This window comes from Epargyreus clarus, unplaced genomic scaffold, assembly GCF_041222505.1.
Source record: "Epargyreus clarus isolate Ecla_fem2 unplaced genomic scaffold, WU_Ecla_fem_2.2 ptg000001l, whole genome shotgun sequence".
Lineage (NCBI taxonomy): Eukaryota > Metazoa > Arthropoda > Insecta > Lepidoptera > Hesperiidae > Epargyreus > Epargyreus clarus.
Window position 1 is genome coordinate 6,350,032 of NW_027332209.1, and position 24,351 is coordinate 6,374,382.

General features: G+C 33.9%; 2 protein-coding genes across 2 annotated transcripts in view; one reads left to right on the forward strand and one right to left on the reverse strand.

The window, feature by feature from the left end:
* LOC140743775 (organic solute transporter alpha-like protein) overlaps positions 1–17,876 on the forward strand; it is a 29,353-nt gene extending 11,477 nt beyond the window's left edge. The window contains exons 2-7 of the mRNA XM_073075360.1: positions 3,511–3,659; positions 10,649–10,797; positions 11,257–11,343; positions 13,782–13,878; positions 15,930–16,176; positions 16,894–17,876. Coding sequence (XP_072931461.1) covers positions 3,511–3,659; positions 10,649–10,797; positions 11,257–11,343; positions 13,782–13,878; positions 15,930–16,176; positions 16,894–17,126 — 962 coding nt within the window. The 3' untranslated portion in view covers positions 17,127–17,876. The remainder of the gene's footprint in view (positions 1–3,510; positions 3,660–10,648; positions 10,798–11,256; positions 11,344–13,781; positions 13,879–15,929; positions 16,177–16,893) is intronic.
* Positions 17,867–23,759, reverse strand: LOC140743760 (uncharacterized). Its single transcript, XM_073075321.1, has 6 exons — positions 22,934–23,759; positions 20,992–21,209; positions 20,610–20,754; positions 20,256–20,511; positions 19,974–20,179; positions 17,867–19,722 (listed from the first exon to the last, which is right to left on the reverse strand). Exons 1-6 carry the CDS (start codon positions 23,576–23,578, stop codon positions 17,971–17,973), a joined length of 3,222 nt encoding a protein of 1,073 aa, XP_072931422.1. The 5' UTR covers positions 23,579–23,759; the 3' UTR covers positions 17,867–17,970.
* Positions 23,760–24,351: the final 592 nt, after the last annotated feature.

Below are 24,351 nucleotides of genomic sequence, written 5' to 3' on the forward strand. Positions count from 1 at the left end.
GGCCACCGGGGGGGTTTTAGTGCGGTAAGAATCCCACATAACTCTGTGTCGCTCCCACGGCACCGGGTACCTTTCGAAGGTTTCCCCCTCGAAAAAAAAAAAAAAAAAAAAAAAAAAAAGGTATGTAAGTTATTAGATATAACACTAAAGAGTGAGATTATATTCTGTACTAGATACTTTAATACGCAGGACTGCTTTTGTTGAACCGATAACGGCCTCGGTAAGTCGCAATTATTCGTTTTTTTTATTAATTATAGGTTTACGCTCTGGTTCATTTAGTAGAAAGTGATCCCTAACGCACAGTACGCTCGTTTAGAACTCTAGAAACTTCTAGAATTAACCTCATTTACCAATATTTTGAACAGTTCCAGGTTGTTTTCGGGTAACTTACATACCTACTTACTTAAGATAAAAATACGTAAACTTTTACTTTAAATTAAAAATACATAAAGCTGAATTTAGAAACTCCTTCTTTTCGAAGTCAGTTAAAAAAGTTATATTGTTTTCTTACTTATCAGAATGTAGAGACGTGCTAGAGTGGAATATTTTTCGGACTTTTCTGTTATTGAAATATAAACAAGTATATTAGGTATTATATTTATGTCTGTGAGATCAACTTAGTGTAATTTCTTAAAAACTTATCCCAAAGAATGACTATGCTCATTAAAATAAGATATGGGTAACTTAATTGACTCTATTTGTATTTTATTCGTTTTCTTGAAAATGCATTTTTTTAATTAAACCAAAAAATCTAGGTGCTTACTGCAACAAAAACTATAATCAGGATATGAACCTGCAACCTTGCGGCAATCGGTGTCATGCGCCGGTAACTGGTGAGTGGTGGTAAACCAACGTATTGTTCGCTGGTTTCAATCTTGTCTCTAATCAGCCGTCAATCCCAAAATAATTGGGTGGCCTTTTCTTCGAGTTTCCTTGATCTTAAAACGTCTGTAAACGCACAATGTGTTTTTTAATGCAATTTCCTAATTTTTTTGTCTGCCGTTTATACTGGAGAACGCATGCGTAACTGAATGGTTACTGCCTATTTATTGCTACTTGATTTGTTATGGTGTAACTTAAACTTTTATTGTGGTGGCAAATATTATTAGTAAATAGTTATATAACGATATATACCTATTAATACGCCAACTTAGACATATATAATAATACCTATTATATTATTATAACTTTCTATTACTTAAGTATTATTATATATTTTTTAATTCTATAATTTTAACGTAAACTTGAAAAAGAGAAAGAGCTTGCATTTTTTCTCAAACTATTAAAATTGAGTAAAAGTTACTAAAAGTTTTTGGTAGAAATAAATTTAAAAAAATGTTCTGAATTAGTAAGTGTTAGTCAATAACGGGTGGGTACTGAGTATAAGCATGTATAAATATATCGTATAACTTATTTTATTACACTTTGCGTGTGTGATGCCTGTTACGTATGACTCATATAACTACGTTAACTGGAACTGCGTTCCACAAGGCAAGCATTTGGTGTTTTGCACTAATAACGAAGCGTTTTATCGTGTGTTAAATACCGGTACCGAATTCTTGAGATAAGAAGGAGAATTGGTATCATGAAACATAGAATAAAGAAGGAAGAGAACCCTAGAGTTACGCCTCTGTCGAATAGTAAGCCATTTAAGTTGGCGGCGAAATAGAGACATGGTCAAATTTTAGAAGACCAAATATGAATCGGATAGAGTTATTGAAAAGGCGCTATAGTTTATTAAGAAGTGCTTCGGTCAGATCCGGCATAATCAATAATAGGAAGAATATTGATAAGCATTAGCTTAGTCTTAACTGGAAGAAAGTGTTTAAGACGATACAGTGATCGTAGAGTGGCGTTAACCTTCCGGCATACTTCCACAACTTGCGGATGCCAACTCAGTTGTCAATGCAAAGGCCGAGATTCTTTACTGTTTGAGAAATCTGAATTTGCGTACACAAATTAATTGAGCTAAGTGTATAATATAGATTTTAAGAAGTAGATATAAATTATGCTGTAAAATAATAATATATAATACATATAATTATAACGATTGCACATATATTTTACAAATGGAGGTTAAATTGTTATCGGATCTTAAGGCGACTTACGTAGACGGAACTGCGAACGTAACATTGTATAAAAGCGTGTTAAGTAAAGTACTGCTTACTTAAAATTAGTGATGTGTCTTTCATGAATATCTGTAAGTAATAAAAGAAGTGATATTTAAAAAGTTGTATCTAAAATCCTCAGTTAAGTAGGTAACAATAAGCGATTCGGCTATATGAATACCTGGGATCATAAATACGGTTTTGGAATTCAGACAATTACGACGAAGAAAATAATTATCACAATTGTTAGAATTCAAAAGCAAATCGTGCTAAAAAGGAATCTTGTGTTAGCCCTTCAAAGTGGTGAAGTACCTGCGAAACTACAATTAACTAGAACCGCAACAATAGGGTCAGAGCCGGATTTAGGGGAGGGTAAGCGGGGCGGGCTTCTGTCCTGAGAATAGAGAATAAAGTTCCAAATTTCGACGAGTTCGCTTACAAGTATTTTTTTTTTCAAACCGTATTAAAAGTGTGTTTTACCAAACTGTGTGTTGAAATAGTTTTATTAATTGGCTGTAAGTGTTGCGAACACTTGACGGAAAAAAATTGTTCCTTTTAATTCAGAAAATGATAGGGGCCTCCACACCTTAATTTCCCCTGGGTCTGCACACCTAAATTCGGCCCTGAATAGCGGTTTAGTTCGCAGTGGGTTGGGTAAGCTTAATTGCACCTTAGGTAAACTCATAACTGCCTGTTTCATTCACTATACCTAGTACAAGGGCGAGGCTTACGAGGAATTTGCATCAATTACTTAAACACGCTCTTATTTTTCCTGGCGTTTATTTATTTACACAGCGTAAATAAAAAGCTATTGTTTATGAGATAAATCATATTACGGGACACTAGAATACATTTTGTACTTTATCTATTTATGTTTAAACATGACATTACGAATATTTATTTCGAAAAAGGTTCAATGACCTAAAGATTTATCATTTTCTGAACTAAATTTAGGAATGCTATTATTTATGTTACTTATTTCTTTATTTGCAGAACTTTGCGGTAATAAATTGTTTTTTAATTTTCGAAAGAAGCAAGTCCGGATAGCTGCGATTTTAAGAGATTTCCCAGTAGTCTGTTCGCACTAAATATAAAGTTGTGATTGTGGTTTCGGAAGTTTTTTACTTCGTGCACTAATGGGTGTTCGGTTGGGACAAGCTTGTCGAAGTATGGAAGATGACATCTACATTTTTTCTGTATAATGTATTTTTACTTTATTATTTTCTGTATTTTTATCTTATGTTTAAGCCCGCCCGACAATTTGAAAATTACCAGTTATTTTTGTGACTGTAATGTCAAACGAGAACTTTAAGCGTAACGCGTTGTTGTTGGGTCATGTAGTTGTTACCGTAATCGGTAAATACTTCTTTCAACTCTCTAACAGCTCGTTTCTTGTTCACAGTTCTACAAACGTATGCCTGGGTGTTATGGAGTTTTTGCTTCTTGTTGCTGGTGGCAATATGTGCGATATACACCGTGACTCTGCGATCAGCCCGGAAGCACTGGCGCGACTCGTTCACCAGCTTAGCTGTAGTTCTCATTGTCTACCCCGTAAGTAAATATTTTATTATAAAAATAATATTTTTTTCGAGACAACAAAATCATATGCTGTATTTATATCGGACTAAAACGTAGTAAATAATTTTAAAAGAAAAACTTGGGGCGCTTTCCACATATAATTTATGCATATTTCATTTAAAATTATATTACCTTGAAAATGATGTTGATTGATGTGAGAGTCATCTTTCTGATAGTCTCTCTACTCTTTTATTTACCTTTTACAACCATTTTGTATATGAGCCTCATGTTTTTCGTTTAAATTATTATTATTATTTAATTTTAAGTCTTCAGCTTACCAGTAAGGTAGTGTAAAATTATTATAATAAAATTCCACCCACTCAGACAAGACTCAGAACGAGTTAATACAGAGGTAAAAAATGATTTCAATAGTAAACGAGATATGTACTTTGAAATATAAGACGTAGAATTTTTTTCATTATAAATGTCAAACTAAAAATGTCATAATAAATATTCATTATTGATTTTAATATTTGAAGCATATTTAAATGATATGAACATGGGCGTTAAGGCATTAGTGACATTTAGGTATATGCCTACTTAATAAAATTTGTAATACTTCGACATTTATGATTATTTATTTGCAATGATAGTACAATAACTCTATGTTTATGGAATATAAATATATTTTAAGAGCTTTTGCCCGCGGCTTCGCTATTATAATATTTTCATCCCCTACTTTATCCCCTTGGGGGTAGAATTGATCAGAATCCTTTCTTAGCGGATGCCTACGTCATAACATCTACCTGCATGCCAAATTTCCGTCCAGTGGTTTGGGCTGTGCGTGGATAGATCACTATGTCAGTCAGTCACATTTGAGTTATATATATTTCGATTATATTTTGAGGATGGAAAATTTTTACAAGATAAATTTATTAAAATGTTTCGACTGTGGTTGACTTGATTTAGCGTATAAAAAATATATTCAAGAGTCTATTGCATCAGGTGACTTTAGCATGGTGCAAGTCGCAACGCTTCCCATGCTTCTTTCGAAATTAATTGAGACCTTGCATGACTCTTTGTAAAAAAAATTTTTTATCAAAAAATACAACCGACTTCTATGTCACTACAAAGTAAAAAATAATTGAAATAAATGTTGGTTTAGTACATATTTGTGAAGTCGGCGCTCAATATATTTAGTTGGATAACGATGTAAACAGCGTGTCTAATATGAGCGCCGTCTTCAACCTTTTTCACCCTTTTTAGTGATGACATACTAACATTAATATTAATACAATATAAAATTGCAAAAACGTGATCATGAATGAAGGTAAGGTCTGAATTAACATTGATTGGAACCGCCCGCTCGCTTAGTTTTATATTATCTTATATGTTCCAATCTAACCTAACTAAATAGTCAATGATGAACTGCCTTTGCAATTTCATTAGAACCTACACCAAATATCTTTAAACACAACTCAATTATTCCCATCGGTTGAGGAGTTACATATTTTGACTCCGAGCCACCATTGTCCACACACGAAATTAAAGGCATTAAAATAGGTTCATAAACGGCGAAGTTATGGCTGTTATATTTACATGGGTGGAGGAGTTCCCCTCATTTTCTCCAGAACCCATCGATGGATTGTAACCATATTTAAATGGGACCAATTTCCAGCTCGTCCCTACACAATAAAAAAAGAATTATTAAAATCGGTCCACTAACGGCGGAGTAATTCGTGTACATACATAAAAAAAAAGATACCGTCCGAATTGATAACCACCTCCTTTTTGAAGTCGGTTAATTATCAAAATAATATGTACCTACCATATACAATATGGTAGGTATAAAATACAATTTACTCTAACTGAAATAGTATTTGCTACCAACTATAATTATGGTTATCATAAAAAAAAAACATGAAAAAGTACCTATATTATTAACTAGCTGACCCGGCAAACTTTGTACCGCCTCAAAATTTATTTATCAAATATATTTGATATAAAATATAGCCTATGTTACTCGTAGATAATGTAGCTTTCAAATGGTGAAAGAATTTTTAAATCGGTCCAGTAGTTTATGAGCCTATTCATTATAACCAAACAAACAAACAAAGTTTCCCTCTTTATAATATTAGTGTAGAAAATATATGTCCATAAACAAGCCCGTATTGCTAAATTTAGGCAATGTTTCCAACATGCTGGCAACAATTCTACGTGATATGGTAATGCCAATAAGCTGAACAAATGTTTCCAGTTTTTAGTCTGAATATACTAAAAAAGAGAGAGAGAGAGAGGTCTATTAGTATGGGCTGAAATTTCCTGTTCTCAATGTGTGTAAAATAAAATTGCTAAAAAATTAATTTATGTTAAATTACTTATGTATAATTTTTGTGTTTACAAAAATGCGGGCAAAATACAAAATCTTTCAAACAATTGAATCTATATATTGGCCTTTTCTGTAGCAATAATATTTCTAATTACAGTATTTTAAATTGAAAATACGGGTAGTATCTACCTAGCATTAAGGAACTTCAAACAATTCTCTGCGTTGTTTGTTTTAGTAAGGAATATCACAGAGATACATACCTAATTCAAACATATGCGATAACCAGTTATCTCAGATATAATCTATGGTATATTGGGCTCTATAAAATTCACATATTGATATTAAAAATGAGTAAAACAACAAATGATAGCATTTTTATCACAATAAGATATAGATTACAATACAATGCAGGAATTTAGTAAAGTGCATTGTCAAATTACATATTATTTTATATGCGATATTATTATTATCAAGTAGACTTGGTATTAACTTTTTTATATTGTTAAAGAAAACACTGATACCATTCTGTCAGGAGAAATATAGCATAAGTACCTAGGAAATAATTCAAAAGAAAGTGAATAGGGTCCTTCTATTTCTGAAAGTTTTGTCATCCCCTAAAGATCTTGGCGTTGACTTAATTATAATTTATTTAATTGCAATGTAATAATGTAATAGTACCTTAAAATAATTGCCATATTACATAAATAGATATAAGTATCGGATATAAAACGCGTAAACAATAATATGCATAAATTATAGATATTAGTTAATGCAGTGTGATTAATTCGTAACAACATTTCTAGCAACACTCCACTAATCATGTATATTTGTATATAAAGTAGTCGATGGAATTGTCTTCCTCTTTTTTCTTAGACTTGTTTTGTCTGCTTTATAAATATCTGGCTAGTTTCCAAGAGATAGGTATTATGTCACTGCCAAGTACAATGGTATCTATTCTCTTACAAGGGATCTAGAGAGTGTGGCAAATTGCATTTCTGTGTTGCAATTGCATGCTTATGCTTACGGAATTTTAGGAGACTGGTAGTTTCAGATTATTAATTAGGGCCAAATTTGGAAGAGGGCAGACGAGGCTATTGCCCAGAGGCCCATACAAGAGATATGGATACAAAATCCAAATTTCGACTGGTCAGCAACTTTTACGTTATTTTTTAGTATCAGTTTTTTCGCATTTTTACCGACATTCCTTGCACTAACTAATTACTACGAGTACATTATTTGTGGAAATAATTTTATTTTTCGGTAGTAAATTTTGAAAGATTTGGCGGATAGAAAATTTTACTTTCTTTTATTCGGAAAGTAATTCGGGGCCTCCGCTAATTAGTAACTCAGGGTTCAAACCTCTAAATACGGCCCTGTCAACCATAGATTTAATTCTTATGGGAAGTGGCAACAGCTGCAACTGCATAGATAAGCAATTAAACGTGGTTGATGGTTCATTTCAAAATACTTTTTAGGAAATTGCTTAAAACTTATTTAGAGTTACCATTCTTGTTCATTTTACACCACCAATATTCGGCCTTGTGACTGCTTTGTTTGTGTGTTTGTGTTTGTGTGTTGTTTGTTTGTGTGATTGTTGTGATTCAATCAATCTCTCTTACACGGAGTTGTCGAAATGATGAAATTTCGTATTTAATACTATTCGTAATTCTAGTCCGAATGTAGTAAGTATATAAAAGAATATTTTGTTTGACGACCCGCATGGCGGAGCGGTCACCATACCGGTCTGACGCGCAAAGAGTCCCAGGTTCGATCCCCGGCCAGACTGATATTTAAATGATGAATTTAGATTTCTGTTTTTGGGTCTGGGTGTTTGTGTATTTGTCTATGTGTGTGTCCATGGCACCCACGACACAGGGAATGTGGGGCTGTGAGTGTAGAAAGCGTTAAAAAAGTGTGAAAAAATAGAATATTGCTCAATATATTTTTTGCCATAATAAATCTTAAATAGTTTCCTCATTTGAAAGGTGTAGTAAAAGTAACTATCGACAAGAGAAAACTTCTACCTGAATTTCGGTGGTCAACTTTATGATATTACTGGAGGACTTTATTTCGGCGAATTATTTCAAACGCTGCTCGGTTTATCAGTCAGATGCTTAAGATTTTGGGTGAAGTGAGAGAGAAGTTGGGTGAGTCTGGTTGAAGTCCTCCCATGACAAAAGCAATTACATGTCTGATTACGGGTATAGGCTGTATGGCAAATTTATATTAAGTCAATTTTAAGCTCGTTTGATATATAATGATGGTTGTAGAATAAATGAACTCGACCACAAATGAAACAGTCACTACGAAATTTGGTATACAATAGATCAAAATTATTTTTTTTAGTCAAATTTGTAAGAAATACTTATTTATAAGATCGAAGCTGAATAAATAAAAGCCTTGATTTTATTTAAATTCGCGTACTTGACCACTATACTGATGGTGCCGTGAGTGTCGATTAGTTAACAGTTTCCATTGTAATGTTCTCTGACCGATTTTAATTAGATACCTAATGCAACAGTCAGTCACGAAGTGCTTTGAATATTTATAACCGATATCTGCAGTAATATCAAGCTGTTGTATGAACTAATGCAGAATTAATTAATATAATACTGAATTAGTTGATATGATAGGAATTTTATTGATTTTTTATAACCGATATCTGCAATTATATTAGACTGCTGTAAGAACAATGATGAATTAACTAATAGAATACTGTTATAGGAGTCCATAGCACCAGAGATATATTGGAAATAATTAATTGTATTTTTTTTTGTTTCCGCAATTTTTAAATGCACCTGAAGATGTTTATGTGTAATATTTTGTTTAAAATATTATTGTGCTGTGTGCTCTTAATAAGCATATCAGGCCAGATTTATGATTTTTTATGAGAATTATAATTGCTCCGTCATGCAGCTATTCATTAATTTCAGTTTATGTAAAGAAATAAATAAAATTTGTTTGTGTAAAATCAAAATAACATTTTTATTAATAACCAGCTGACCCGGCAAACGTTGTGTTGCCATGTAAATAAAAAAATGTTAAGGGTGAACAACCCTTATCACTTAGGTATGAAAAATTGATAGTAGCCGATTCTCAGACCTACTGAATATGCATATAAAATTTGGTGAGAATCAATAGAACTGTTTCGGCGGACGGTAACTAACATTGTGACACGAGAATTTTATATATAAGTAAGATATATGAAAGTGTATAAGAAACATATAGCAAAAACAATTATAATAGATTTTTGTCTGTCTGTCAACCAGTTTGTTCCGCCTAATTTTCGAAACAGCAGGATGGATTTTGACGGGACTAATTTTCTTACTTGAGCAATTTTTTTTTTACAGAATTCATGTTCTGCCTAAAATAAACCCCATGAAATCTCTTTAGTACTTATACTTTTAAAACGCGGTTTAAACTAAAATCATAATTCAGTAACACCTATACAGGGTGAATTTTTCAAACGGGCCTTCAGGGCCAAATCCGAAACTATAAGGATCAGCGAAAAATGTTGAAAGGAGTTACGAGGCCGATTTTGATAAAAACCAAAACTGCATCATTCGTTTTTTAAAATATCTTTTACCTTCGCCGGGAATCGAACGAGTTCATTTTGAAAAAAATTACATCCTCTATATTATTTTACTATCTGATAGTGTCGCTTATAAGGATCAAATTCTGGGAAGTCATGTTAGGTAACAAATTAAAGGAAAAGGAAAATTTTGAAGAAAATACATATTTTTCCGTACATTGGCATACTAATCCAATATTGGCATTATACATAACAAATGATTTATGTATAATTCTTTAGAAACATACATAAGTCATATCACTGAAGAATTTGTGGGTTAATCAACTAATTATTCGATGTTATGACCATGACATACGGCTTAGTATGAGAAAATAACAGTTTGGCAAATAAGTTACCGCCGTTTTTAGGATTTATTTTTAATAAAAATAGATAACTGACTAAATAGTAAATTCCTATTGTTTGTTGTTTACAACTTCGTTTCAAAGTTTAATATGATTTTCTATATCTCTTTGTTTAGTAATCACTCGGATTTGATTCGAAAAAGTCATTCTTGAAATGTATCAACTTTACATTAGTATTAAACGAAACTCCGCCTATAGCAAGTTAAATCGATTATGATGGTCCTAAAAATAACCTTAACTAAGTCGGACATAAAAATATAAATTCTTGTAGAACAAAACGTCCGGTTCGAATCATTTGAAACATTGAGCCCAAAAATTGTTAATACGCGAAATGTTCAAATTTATGAATGGCGGGAACTTAACTGCCAAATTAATATGAAAAAATATGTATTTTCTTAAAATTGAGGCTTTTCCTTTAGTTTGTCATTTATCATTACTTACCAGATTTTGATCCTTATAAGCAACACTATCAGATAGTGGAATAATATAGAGCCTATTTTTTTTTTCAAAATGAACTCGTTCGATTCCCGGCTAGGGAAAAACTTATTTTAAAAAAGTAATGACGCAGTTTTAGTTTTTATCAAAATCGGCCTCGTAACTCCTTTCAGCATTTTTCGCTAATCCTTACAGTTTCGGATTTGGCCCTGAAGGCCCGTTTGAAAAATTCACCCTGTATAATATTACTAAGAGGTAGAGCCATTTCAGTTTCTGTACTGGCTGAAATAGATGTGTTACTAATTATTGCTGTCTAAATTTCCAGGTGGTAGCAGCGACAGCTTTCATCACAGTGGTGGTGCCGCGGGCTCGTGTGTTAAGTGAGGCACTAGCGCAACAGGTAGTGATGGTGGCGATGTACCATCTCTTCTGCCTCTTCATTGCGGAGTGTGGTGGAATTAAACAATTAGTCAGGTAACTTAATATTCTAGTACTTGTACTAGTTCTAATACTAATATTGCAGTACTTGTTATATAAACGTTGTATAAAGACAATATAGGTAATTTAGGAATCAGGCAGCCAAAGATTAACTTTTCAGAAATGAGAAAATGAGTTTCTCACATGTGTATTTCGTAGAACCTATAAGACCAATGTGGTCTAAAAGATTTTGATTTATTGACGACGGCATCATATTCATAGCGTGGCTGTGTTCTGGTTTAAAGAATATGGTAAGCCAGATACCTACCTATTTTTTTCTATATATAATTTATGATGCGTTCAACTTGATCGTCAAAAGCAGGGTAGCAAGTGTAACGCAAATGACATGTGAAAAAAAATATTTGTGTAAAATAACGCTTTTTATATAAACGTCTCTACAATTAAGCAAATAAAACAATAATAAGATAACAAAAATGTGTTTTATTACATTTTCAGACGGGCAGAAGGTTCTAAATTGGAGACAAGGGTGCTGCCGTGCTGTTGCTGGCCTTGCTGCGTCATACCACGGCCCGCAATACAGCAGTAAGTGTACCGTATTTTATATTAAGTAGATATGATGATATTATTTATACGAAGTCTTTGTTAACTGATTTTTTATAGGTAAGTACCTATAATATACCTAGAACAAGGTGGTCGCAGAATGCTATTTCGTGCAGAATAGTATTTGTGATTAGTTCCTTTCTTTGGCTACAATTAATAAATAATGTAAAAACGTTAATTATATAATTTCACTTTGTAGTTACCGATAGTTAGAGTACACGTCAAGATCAGGCTATTAAGTCATTATTCTACAATCTGTAAATTACACACCTAAACCATAGGTATATATTTTTTTGGTAGTTATGGCCCCGTTCAGGGCCGGATTTAAGGGAGGGCAACCGGGGCGGCAGCCCCGTGGCCTCCACAAAAGAGGGGCCCCCACAATAGAGACGTCGGATTTTTTTTTAATTCCGAAAAGTAGTAAACACTAGTAAAAAAAGAAACTTTTCCTTTGATATTTTTTTCGCTGTTTTACCTTTATCTACAGTACTTTGTACAAACATGAATACTAGAAGAATCTACCTGCGTTTCACAATAAAATATTTATAGAAAAACTCAACTGAAAAAATTGTTAATTTTATTCGGAAAATAATTTAGGGCCAGGGGGTCTCTATTTCTTTGTTGCCCCAAGGCCTCTAGACCTCTAAATCCGGCCCTGGCCAGTTACATCGATTAAACCCCTAATTCTGCTTCAATGCATGTAAGGGTCACTCGTCAACCTTGAAGGGTTCTAACAAGGGTCAATAATACTATTTAATCGTGCCCTTTGAATAACGGAAACGCTCAAGATGTTTTACTCCTAACGGTCACTATAAGGGCAAAATATGACGCAGTTGCTATTAAACATTAGGTATGGAGTTGAGGTTTATACTTTGGCACGTAGGTAAGGGTATTTCTTAAAATTTCGTTATTAGAATTATTAGAAATATAGTAAATTAATGTTTCAAATTAAGGTATCGTGAGAAAACCTATAGGTATGCCTGTGGGTTCTTTCATTCATATCAGTTTGTGACGTCACACACACCTATTTCTGCCTAATAACAGCACTGTTAAGCGCTGCTGTGTTCCGTTTTGAAGGGTGCGGTAAGGGAGACATACTTTTTCGAGGCGTTCCAGCTTAGTCCTCAGGGGTAGCTCATCTGTGGCCGATCTTAGGTAGGAATATCTAATTCTATCTGGGGTTGATTACAGATGTCCATGGGCGGCAGTAGCCACTTACCATCAGGTGGACTGCATACTCGTCTGCTGCTCATATATTATAAAAAAAAGTCTAAGCCAAAGGTTCGCGTGGTGAACTATAGTTTGGGTTAAACCGTGCTCATTCTGAAAGCCATGCCCAGCAGTATGACAGTAGGTAATACGTTGATAAATTAATTAAAGTTCTTGTTATTGTAAGCAATTAGGTTCTCCAGGTGCTACGTTAAGTGATTGAATCCAATTAGTGTGAATTTTATAGGCGGCGTCTAATTGACACTGGGTAGGGAATAATTACTCTATTACGCCATTAGTTACGTACTATTCCGTCTCTACCTTAAGATCACAGGGGGCCCATGCTCAGGGCCCTTCTCAGTCGAGGGCCCCCCAAAAGTCCAACAGATAACCTTACACGATACGTATTTACTAAGAATTGCGGTCAACATTTCGAAGGTGAAATTGCGTCGGTAAATTATTACTTTTCAATGGGGCCCCAAATCCTTATGTGGTGCATAAATACATTGCTTTGTAATTTATTTACATACTTTGTTTCTAACTTCCGAAGAATAAAAACAAGAACAACCAGATGGTTATATAAATTTATGTAACACATCACGTGAAAGTCATAATGAGAAGAAATATGTACTTACGTTACCCATTGAATTATCTACAATGAGAACATACTACGAGTCAATAAATCATTAATTTCGTCATCATAGAATATACGGAAGCTGGTGTATTTGTATTGAATCATAGTTACGCACGTCCGAGATTTCGATCGGTGTAAGATTAAGATTAAGGAGTTTTGAATTCATGTGTCTCTACTAATAATCAGTTTGGCTAACATGATCTATGAGTAGACCTCTCATTTATCTATTAACATAATTTGATTATTGTAATTGTCGTTAACCCTTTACAGTCCTACTGCTGAGCACGGGTCTCCTTTTAGAGCTGGACAAGTGCGGAATTGTAGATTTTACATACGATTGATAGGTATTTTTAAAAGACGATTTGGCATTTCCTTACGTTGTTTTTCTTCGCCGTGTCAGGAACTGATAAATTTGACTTTATAGTTCCCGTAGTTTCTAGTACGTACATAACTTCAAAAATTCCTGGATTCCGAACTTCATTCGATTAAAACCATCCGATTGAGAGGTGCTAGGCAATTACTGTTGATGTGTATGATGATTGTACCTGTACCTAATGTATAATGAAATATTTTACAGGAGGAACCTGACATGGCTGCGGTATTTAGTGCTCCAGATGTCCTTTGTTCAAGCATTTATATACATCATACTACTCATTTTAAGAGCAGAGGATATGGTGAGTTCGTTGAGATGTAGAAACTTTTAAAATATTATTTAGGCTTTAAAACTCCATATAAAAGTTTCCTTTTTAACACGCTTTTTTTATAACATTGGAGTAGAATGTAGGTTCATGTTAAGTGGTCAATGTGATCACTAACGTCTATGGACTTCTGTGACTATCTCAAACAGATGTGTTGCACACTCCTCCACCAAAACGCAGATTTGCTTCACGCTAAGAAATGTGTGTGACAGTGGTACCACCATCTTTACAATTTTACCTATTTGTACACGAAATAGATATGATAGCAAGCATTAACAGATTAACTCATAGATTAAAATAATTATAGTTTAAAAACCGAAAAACCACGCCAAAATCGCACAAGGAAATAGTTAATCCTGACGATCTTGATGAGAGGAATGGGCTAAAATTATTAAAATCGTGTATTGTCATCGGTTCTTGATAAGTGTTCAAAACTTTAAATTAATCGGACCATCGGACCATTCAAAAATCGAGTTCAAAGAATCCGTTACATACGTACATACATACAGATCAAGCTAATAAAAGCGTGGTAATATAACTTCATATTCATTATTATTATTCGTACATATATTTTTCGACGTTAGTTAGTTAAAATTTAGATCATTTAAAGTTAATTAACTCTACGCCTAACGACATTAAGGCTGAAAGGTATATATTCCCCATAGAGTTGCACTGACATGTTCGCGTCGTGGCGTGGTTCATTATAGTTAATGAAGTCCCTTGACAATCAGAACATAATTTCAGAGCCATTGTCTCTGGGTAGCATATTAAAGTAATGTTCGCATTTCATACGTTATTTATTAAAATATTTTTGTCAATAGTTGTTAAAATGTTTAAATGGTAGAGTTGTGAGATATCCACGGGCATGTGGTAATTAATCGTTAAGTAAACTTGATGGTGGTAGAACCCTTTGTGGTTCGACTCCGGTAGCACCACCACCACACCTATGTCTACCTCATAACAGCAGTGTGAAGCGTTGCTGTGTTCTGGTTTGAAGGGTGTGGTAAGGGAGACATACATATCCACGGCGTTCCAGCTTGGTCCGCAGGGGTAGCGGCGCACCTGTGGCCGACCACAGGTAGGAATATCTAATCCTATCTGGGGTTGATTACGAATGTCCATGGGCGGCAGTAGGCCACTTACTATCAGGTGGACTGCATGCTCGTCTGCTGCTCCTATATTATAAAAAAACGCAGACCCACCAACTGCGCTTTCAAGAAAGAAATGGAAGTAGCTGCAGTTAATGCTGTAATAGTAGTAATTAATAATAATAAACGCTTTCTACACTCACAGCCCCACACTAGGATTCCCTGTGTCGTGGGTGCCATGGACACACACATAGACAAATACACAAACACCCAGACCCAGAAACAGAAATCTTAATTCATCATTAAATATCTGTCTGGCCGGGGATCGAACCCGGGACCCATTGCGCGTCAGACCGGTATGGTGGCCGCTCCGCCACGCGGGTCGTCAAAATATTTAAGATCGTTGCTAAAAATTACTACTACTGCCAAAATATTACAGAAGTTTTAAGTAGCTTGCTGGAAACATTGATTATTTGAGTAAGAAAGTATGCACAAGATTATACTAGTAAAATTTTGAAGGTGATACTTGAATGTTTACAATGCAAATAAAGTTCGGTAAATTCATATCTATAGATTTAGATTAAGTTTAATAATTGTTTACTATTCTTTATTTTTATTTGTTTATCGAAGTCACCTTCCATTTCACATTGACATTAACGATAACAATGATGATACTAGAAAATTTAAAACTAGAATTTCGTTAGTAATACCTTTGGCCATTGTTAGTAAAAATATTTATTACTTTGGTCAAAAGTTTCTCATCATAAATAATTTTAACATTTTATTTTTAACTATATTTTTTAACCGACTTCAAAAAAGGAGGAGGTTACTCAATTCGACCGTATATATGCTTTTTTATGTTTGTTCAGCGATTTTTTTGTTTTTTGTTTTTCATTTACATCATTCAGTAACATTAATTCCTGTCTATTCTATTTTCAGATGGTGTATACCCAGGCCTTTGTGTTTGTCCAGTTCTTCATAGCTGCCTCTATTCTGTCAGGAGTATGGGGCATGATTATGTGTGTTCACGCTGTCCAGGCTGCCAGCATGTCTCCGAGGCCTAGGTTCCTGGCCTTGCAACTGGTGCTAATTATAGTCAAGTTGCAATGTGGCTTCGTTAAAATACTGTCGGAGAAATTAACGTTACCGTGTGTCTTAGAGCTGCATCCGTCTGTCTTCGTTAATTGTGAGTATCCGTGATGGGAGTGACCCAGATAGGAATAACGGTAGTGATTACTCGTAGCTTAGTGTATTTATTGTTTTTTCAAGATTTCTAATTTTTTCATTGATATGCGCTTAAAAATCTGTATTTTTATGGCGAAGAAAATATCATGTGGGAACCTAAAGTTAACTCAGAGTTCTCCTCATAATATTCTAATAATGTGTTTGTAAATCAGGATTAATTTAACTGTATAATACGAACTATTTAAGTCGAATGCGTACAATTTAATAGCCGTAACTAACGAATTAATTAGTTTACCATAAGAATATTTTTCTCTCCAATCCTAGTTCTTCAGTCCTAATTCTCCCAAGTTAATAAATAACGGTTTTGCATTACTTAAGTACGTAATAGTATTTTTATTAGTAACCCTTTGAATACCCATTAATTATTTGGTTTCTTTAATACATATTGTGTTTGATTTAATATTCGTAGTTGATCTATAATTTAAAGTATTTTATCTGTATCTGTATAGTTTATAGTAATTTAAAGTAAAAATCATTATTGTATTTGGTTTCAAAGCCGCAACATGATAAAATAAATTATACTTTACTTAATGAACAGTTTCAACTACAAATCGCAATGGAATTCCTAAATGTTCATGAACTAATGAACCATTCGTACCAAAAGTTTTCCATCGAATATACAGTTAATAAAATATGTTCTTATTTGTTTGTTTTCCAGTGATACAAAACGTCATCATGATTGGAGAGATGTTCCTGTTATCATTATGGGCGTGGCGGTTGTACCGTGTGCATCCGGGGAAAAGTGTTACGAAAGTACAGAACATAGTCGTGGCTGTCATAGAAGATAATCCCAATGTATTGGACGTGAAAATACCTAAGGAAGGCATCGACAACCACACTTTTAATAACAATAAGAACGATGTCTGCACGGATTTAAATAAAAACACTTGAATCTAGTTTTGTGGTTCGTCCTTTGATTAGATTCGTGTAGTATAGGATCCCAGTATAGGACGAACTTCGCCGAGCTGGTTAATGGATGAAACGTTTTTTATATCAAATGAAATATGTCAAAAAGTATATTGCAAATGGGTTGACTAAAACATTTCAGTCTAGAATATGATTAATTTTTTTTCTTAAACATTTCACTGATTTCGTTAATAGAAAAATTACATACTAATCGAAAGTATGAAGCCTATATAATATGCAAACGTTAGGTTTACTATTTTTTCCTGTCACAGTCCTTGAGTAGGTCAACTTGTTTACCTGTTTACACCTGCTTACCCAAGGGTTAATTTGTCCATAAACTAGTGAAATGTTTAAGAGTTTTTTTTTTTTATAATTATAAAAAGACATATTCTGGACTGAATTTTTTTAGACAACCATTTGCAATATAATTATCGACGTATTTAATTCGACCAAAAAATACTTTTCATCCATTAACCAGCTCGGTGAAGGTCGTCTTATATCGGGATCTTAGACCAGTGTCTTTGTGATGAAATGGTTGGTGTTCAGTGTTGTGAAATATTAATGTTGTAGCAAACTAATTATAGGCAATAGAAGTCTCAGTAATGCATCGGAAGATGTTATTTAAAACAGGCTGAAATCTCAGATTTATAAAAGCGAATTCTCATCATCTTTATAAGTTCATGGATGTACCTGATTGTGTTTTATATGGATAAAATAAATAAATGATAAATATAAGGTTGGTTTTATTTTCATAAAATTTACAAAATTAAACATAAATACATATTACCGAATCTTTAACAAGGATATAAATATTTTACATGCAAAGAAATTATGTTTGCTCGTCATTTTCTTTGTTGACATCCTCTTTATCCGCAGAAGTATCTTCGCTTTCTTCAGAAGGTGTTCCAGATCGTGAATGATCAGAGCCATAAATATTGTGTAATTCTTGAAGTTTATAGTTAATTTTGACACCTTTTGTGGCAGTTTTATTCACTTTATTAACAAGCGATTTTGTTTGTTCTTCAAGTCTCTTGAGGCGAATGTCTCGGGCTGCGAATCTTGCTTCATGATCTATTTCATTAGAAATACTCTGTTCTGACGTACTGGTTTCACTTGAACTACTAGCTTGGGAATTTAACTCTTCAGAATTTTCATCTATGCTACCGTCGCCTTGTTCCATACCTTGTGTTTCTAGTTTATTTACTACTTCATCTTCATTAACGAGTTTTTTGGATAATAAGTTTTCTGAGCATCCAGGTTCCATAATTGACGTTCCTTCGTTACCAGTCATCGTCATTGCAGGCTCATGCGACGTACAACTTACTTCAAATGAATCTGAAACCATACTGTTAGACTCATTATTTTTTGAGTCAGTATCGCTTACGGTTCGAGTTACTTCAGTTAAGTTACTCAACTTATTAATGTCATTTATTTTTTTTGATTCTTCTTTGTCCGTTTCCGAAATAGTTTCTCCATCATTCGTGCTTATTAAATTTGTTGTGATTACTGTGTCATTGGTTTCTGGACCATTGCTTGTTAGTGTTCGGTCAGCAGTCTTATATTGTCTACTTGAAGAAGGCCGATTAATAAGATGATCCAATGTGCTATTTATTTGGTCACTAAATTTCACAATTGTTTGTGTCTTCTTTAACAAAGCAACACCACCTTTTTCCAATGTTTCTAATTTCTTATCCTTTTTTGCTAGCCTTTCATTTTGTTCCTTGATACTCTTTAAAATTGCTGCTGGATCAATAACAACCGGTGATTGTATATCAGAACTTGTTGGTTTAACGGCTTCGGGCTCTAATTTTTGTATTCCATTATCAACTTGGTCAGTAGGGACTACGACGGATGAATCTTCAATGCAAAAATCATTAGCAATATCCCCAATTTCATCTTCGGTCTCGTCACATATTTTGTCACTCTTGTTTAAATTCTCACTATTACATGAATCTGAAATATCATAAGTTTCATGAACTTCGTCTTGCGTGTCAAGTGGCAAATCGGCGACATCTAGCATATCGCTAGCAGGATCCTCTCTTTCCGCAGCTAAATTAAAATCAGTACTGGAGTCCAAAATAGTTTCAAAAGATTTCTTAAGCTTTTTTTTACACCTCGCCTTAGGTTCCGTAATGTATTCACTTTCATCATTGGACACTGATGATTCATCTGAAGGTCTTTCGTCACTGTAACCGCTTTCAGCTGAGTTGTTTATAGACGTAGAACCAAGCTTAACTTTTCTATTTGAAAATTCAGTTCGTAACTTTTTCCAGTCTCGTTCAGATTGAGTATTTTTTTCTCGAGCCTGTTCCCATTTTTCCCGACAATACTCAAGTTCTTCTTTGAGTTCGTTAAGCAATTTTCTCTTTTGTTGTAACTCATATTTAAGAATTTTTTCGTGTGTATGTAATTGATGATGATGTCTACGCAACCGGCCAACGACATGCCAAGTTTTGCTAAGTTCTGTAGTAACAAGACAAAGTCTTTTTTCTTGTTCTCCCAGACGCGACTCTAAGTGTGTATTCAGTTGCTTCATTCGGTTCACTTCCTTTATTAAAGATAATTTTTCCATTATCAAATCCTGAAAAAAACAAAGAAACATTCAACAAAATTTTCAGTGTAATGAATGTACTTTTAATGTATTTTGTTGCTCAGGTTTTAAGAAATCCGCAATTGAATTTGGGTTCCTGCCAATATTCATAACAGTAATGTGAATTTTTATGACTAGTGCAGATTGTTGGTCATGAACGTATTTATATTCTTTTGAAATCACAAACAGTGATTCATATACTCAAAATGATAGTGACCTATTTACTAGCGTAATCGACTCACCTTTAGTCTGATATAGGTTTGACTAACACTCGGTACTAAAACTGGCCCTGATTTAGTCTCAACGGATTTGTAACAAGTGGTTACTTTATCTGCTGTATTCGTATCTGCTTCACTTTGATGACTCAAGAGTTCCATTAGTACACGCCATACTTTCGGAAGATTTTGAACAATTTCCTCAGCTTTTGTATTTGAAGTAGTCTGTGTGTCTGTAAGATGTTAAAATAAATAGTTATTATCACTTGATATTTAATTATTGAAATATTACTAAACTACAATAAATACCTGATTCTTTTTTAGACATATCTTGCATATCTCCCGTTTCAGAATTTTCGGCTTGTTGTTTAATTTCAACGTTGTTTTCTTTCTCGTCGACTTGGCTTACTATTTCTAAAAGTAATTTTGGCAAAGCTGAGGACGATTCCGAATCATTTTCTCTTTCTGCCATGTGTGTTAGTAAACCATGGTTTTCTTCAAGTCTATGCACCAGTTGATCAAGATCTTTCTTTGATTTATAACCTAAAAGTACTTGTGAAAAAAGCTGCAATAGAAAATGAATATATTTTAGTTTTTATATCACTATATCAATAACGTAAGCAGAAAGTTCATAAATTGATTTCATAACGTTGATAGTAATACCTTATTAACGACTTCCATTTCAGCTTTTAAGCCTCGAGTTTCTTCTTGAATTGATGCAATTTGATTATTTTTATCTTCAACTGTGTTCTCTAACGAATTCACTTTTGATTCAAGCTCTTCGATATTTTTGGCAAGATTACTGCATCTGGAACATTTAAACCATGCATATAATATAAGGAGTTATATTAAATCGTAAAATTGTAACGCAGTAATGGTCAGCCCAGAAAAAGAACTCAGACAAATTGGCTAAAGTTAAAGTCGAAATTGGCAATGACCATTCTCATGTGACTCTCTTGTTATTCCTTAAAATAAACAAACATCGAGTAAGTATATTATTCTATACATGTTAAAGTAGTCTGTTTAAGTGAGAACTAATACATACTTGTTAATTTCAGCCTGTTTTAGGATTTTCTGTTCTTCTAGCTCACGAACTAAAGCTTGTCTCGTGGCCTCTGCCAACCGAGCTCGTTCCTCATAAAGCCCTCGTAGTGTTCGGATGTTTTGTAATTGGCGCTCATACTCTTTCCTCAGATCCACCGACAAAATATTAGTTTCCCTGTCTGCCAGTGATTGTTCTATTTCATTTAATTTGTTCTTCAGCTGTAACAAAGGCTCAATTAGTGGAAAGCTTCCGACGCTTATGACGAATTAAATCGTCACGATTCGTAGTAATAATGGTAATTGGCTATAAATCGTGGATTGCACGACTGCTTGGCGAATTGTCAAGAGTGAGTGCCAACGACACATGGGAGGGTGGCGAGTGGCGCATGCAGACGTTGCGTTACCGCGGTCCCTGACCGGTGGAAGTGCGACGCACAGGTCGTTGCCTCTACATGGCATTGAAAAATAAGTTAACATAAGGTTTGCATTTTCTTCAGTACTATATTTAGTTTGTGGCCAGTATCGAAGTTACAAAAAGATTTTAAAAATATATTGATGTAGGTATTAGGGAAATATAAATGCGAAGTATAAATGAAGTTGAACGTTGTATCGATAGTACATAGATAGTAGTATCGTCATAAAGATGCAAAAGGCTATTGGTTGATTTTATTGAGGACTGTACCATACTTTTCATAAAAAAACATTGAATTAAAACCAGTGAGCCTAGATCATAGAGTTATGAAATACTGAGTTTGACGGAAGTAAACGCAATAATAATATTGCTCGGAAACGGTTTTGTAGAGCGGGGAATTATTACGTAAACCAGTGTTTTTCAAAGTGAAGTTCACGATCTACTAGGGGTAGCAACATATATATAAGAGGTCACAGGGAGTCACGAAGCCTCATACAAAATATTTTTTTATCTATAAATGTAAATCGATGGCGTTTGGCTACGTAATTTATGCAAGATATACTTTTCCTCCAATTCATGTATTTAAATGTAAATGTACCGGATATTTCTATTACAAAAATATAGTAACAGAGTATAATATAGTAAAAATATAGTAATAGTGGTGGCGCAATTTTTGTACATAATTAGGGGTTCGTACATCTTTCAAAATATTACATTGATCAACCCTGATTGCTCTGGCATTATTTGTGCGACTTAGTTGCTGTATTTTGATGTTTCAATATCAGTGTGGTCAGGAATAGTTTTAAAGAGCGTACCAACTTAACGTCAACAACACACCCAATACGTGGGCGATGCAATTTAATGATTACATTTGTGACGCCTGTGAAGATTTCATTAGGAATATTAGTCTATTTCATATTTGCTATACATAAATTGATTTATTATTTCATTTTACTTAAAAAACGTTAGGTGCATTAACCATTGTCGACCATCCCTATAGCGAATCAAGAAAAACGTAGGTATGTTACAAAAAATACAATGATTAAAATAAGACAACGTTTTCTATTTTCTTGGTTAACTACGATCTTATGCAATAAATTAAAACTGTCTCTTTACGAGCAAAAAAAACAATAATGCATGTTTTTTTGTTTTTTTTTTTTGGTTTATTTGTGGCCAGTTGCTTGTTAGTTGTTATTTGAAATACAAAGATTGGAAAAGAAAATTTCTTAATGGAATGCAATATTTTGTGCGTCGTATACCTAATCGTATTATTTACTTGACTTGAGAAAATCCACATAATTATTTTTTTAAGTAATTTCAAATGATTGACCTGTATGACATATTATGACAGACATGTAAAATCAGCACATAATTACGCGAAAGTCAACAAAACGGGAGATTCCCCACAAACACATATTTTTAAAAAATATATCTATGATTTAGAATCATGCCATAAGGCAAACTCTAAGTATGTACATTTTAAAATAAGACCTAAAATAGAAAAGATATCAAAATATTAAAAAAAACTTACCTGATTAAGCTGTTGTTCACGAAGACTAATCATGGTCTTACTGACTGCTATCACTTCTTTTAGTGCATTAATTTGTTTTATGGATTCCGTGTTCTGTGCACTTAAATCTGCCATATCAGAGTACGCAGCTTGCAGAGCATTGTTTGAATTAGCTAAGTCACACCTAAGCTTGTTGTTATTCGATTTTAATATCTCGAATTCTTCTTTCATTTGACTTATAATGTCCAAGAGTTCACTATTTTCTTCGGTAGCGATAGTTTCCGGAATTTCAATATTGTTTTTAAGTAACAATTCTTGAAGTAGTCTGTTCTTTTCAATTAATTCTAGTTTTGAGTTTCTTTCCTCCTGTAGTGCATTTTCTAAGCTTTTCTTTTCCGAGCGATGCCGAGCCAGTATCTCTCTTCGTTGTTCACGCTTCAAGCTTAGTTGTTTACGAAATTCGACCATTTCATCTTCCTTAATTTTGGCCCGAACTTGATCTTCATCTTCACTTATTGTGTCATGGAACTGTTCTCCATTATTTTCACTTTCTTCGCCATCACGAGATGCACTGACGTTATCCATTGTTTCGCTTTCACGTGCCATGCTATTACCAGGGACTGCGGCGTGTCCTCCAGCCGAGGTAGCACTGAGGATGTTTCCCATTTTGGTATGCTTTTATAAACAACGCACTTTGATATAGATAATGACTGATATTTTTAATAAGACAAAGAAGTGTCGACTGTTGGATCAGCGTTAGTATGAGGCCGGTGTTCCCGAAATAGATCCCCCGTCAGCTCCAGACGTGTGCCGACGCTTGAAGTATGCACAGTATTGCCGAGCGAATGTTACTCTCTGACGACGCACCTCTGTCAATTATTTATTTTTACCGGGCTATTTCAGACTTGATTATCCCTAGTGAAATATGTTGCATACAGTAAGGAAATGACCTTGGGTGTTTCAATTTCTTATGAAATATTTACGAAAAACCGCTAGGAAAATTGGGTTGCTCTTTATTGGGACAAGTATTTTAGTTTATAAAGTAAAATAAATGTTGGCTGGAGTCAACAACGTACGCTTCCAAACCATTGAAATTTTACACATGATTGATGAACTTTTAATTACCAGCCATTGAACAACGAATTTGTTGCACCTAAGCTAAACATACCAAAAATAATTATGACAAAATATTGTTTTTAAAGATACCCAAATACCTAAGTGTATGCAAATTTTGCTGTAGTTAATTACTATAGACAAATAACTGCTCATTTGTGGGTGTGTAATGTATCTACTCATTGTCTTAGTATTAATTTTTGTCTCTTTCGGTTAGGCGCTATCTGGATGAATGTAAAACACATGGTCTAAGCTAAAAGACACATACTGATGATGTAAGATTATGACATGATTAGGTTTTCATTTGAAGAAACTGTGATATAATC

Bases quoted from the DNA above. Each gene is read 5' to 3' on its own strand.
- LOC140743760 (XM_073075321.1), bottom strand. From the start codon at position 23,578: ATGGGAAACATCCTCAGTGCTACCTCGGCTGGAGGACACGCCGCAGTC. The intron at 20,180-20,255 runs GTATTTATTGTA...AACATCTTACAG, and splicing joins TATGTCTAAAAAAGAATCAG to ACACACAGACTACTTCAAAT. The intron at 19,723-19,973 runs GTGAGTCGATTA...TGTTTTTTTCAG, and splicing joins AAACCTATATCAGACTAAAG to GATTTGATAATGGAAAAATT.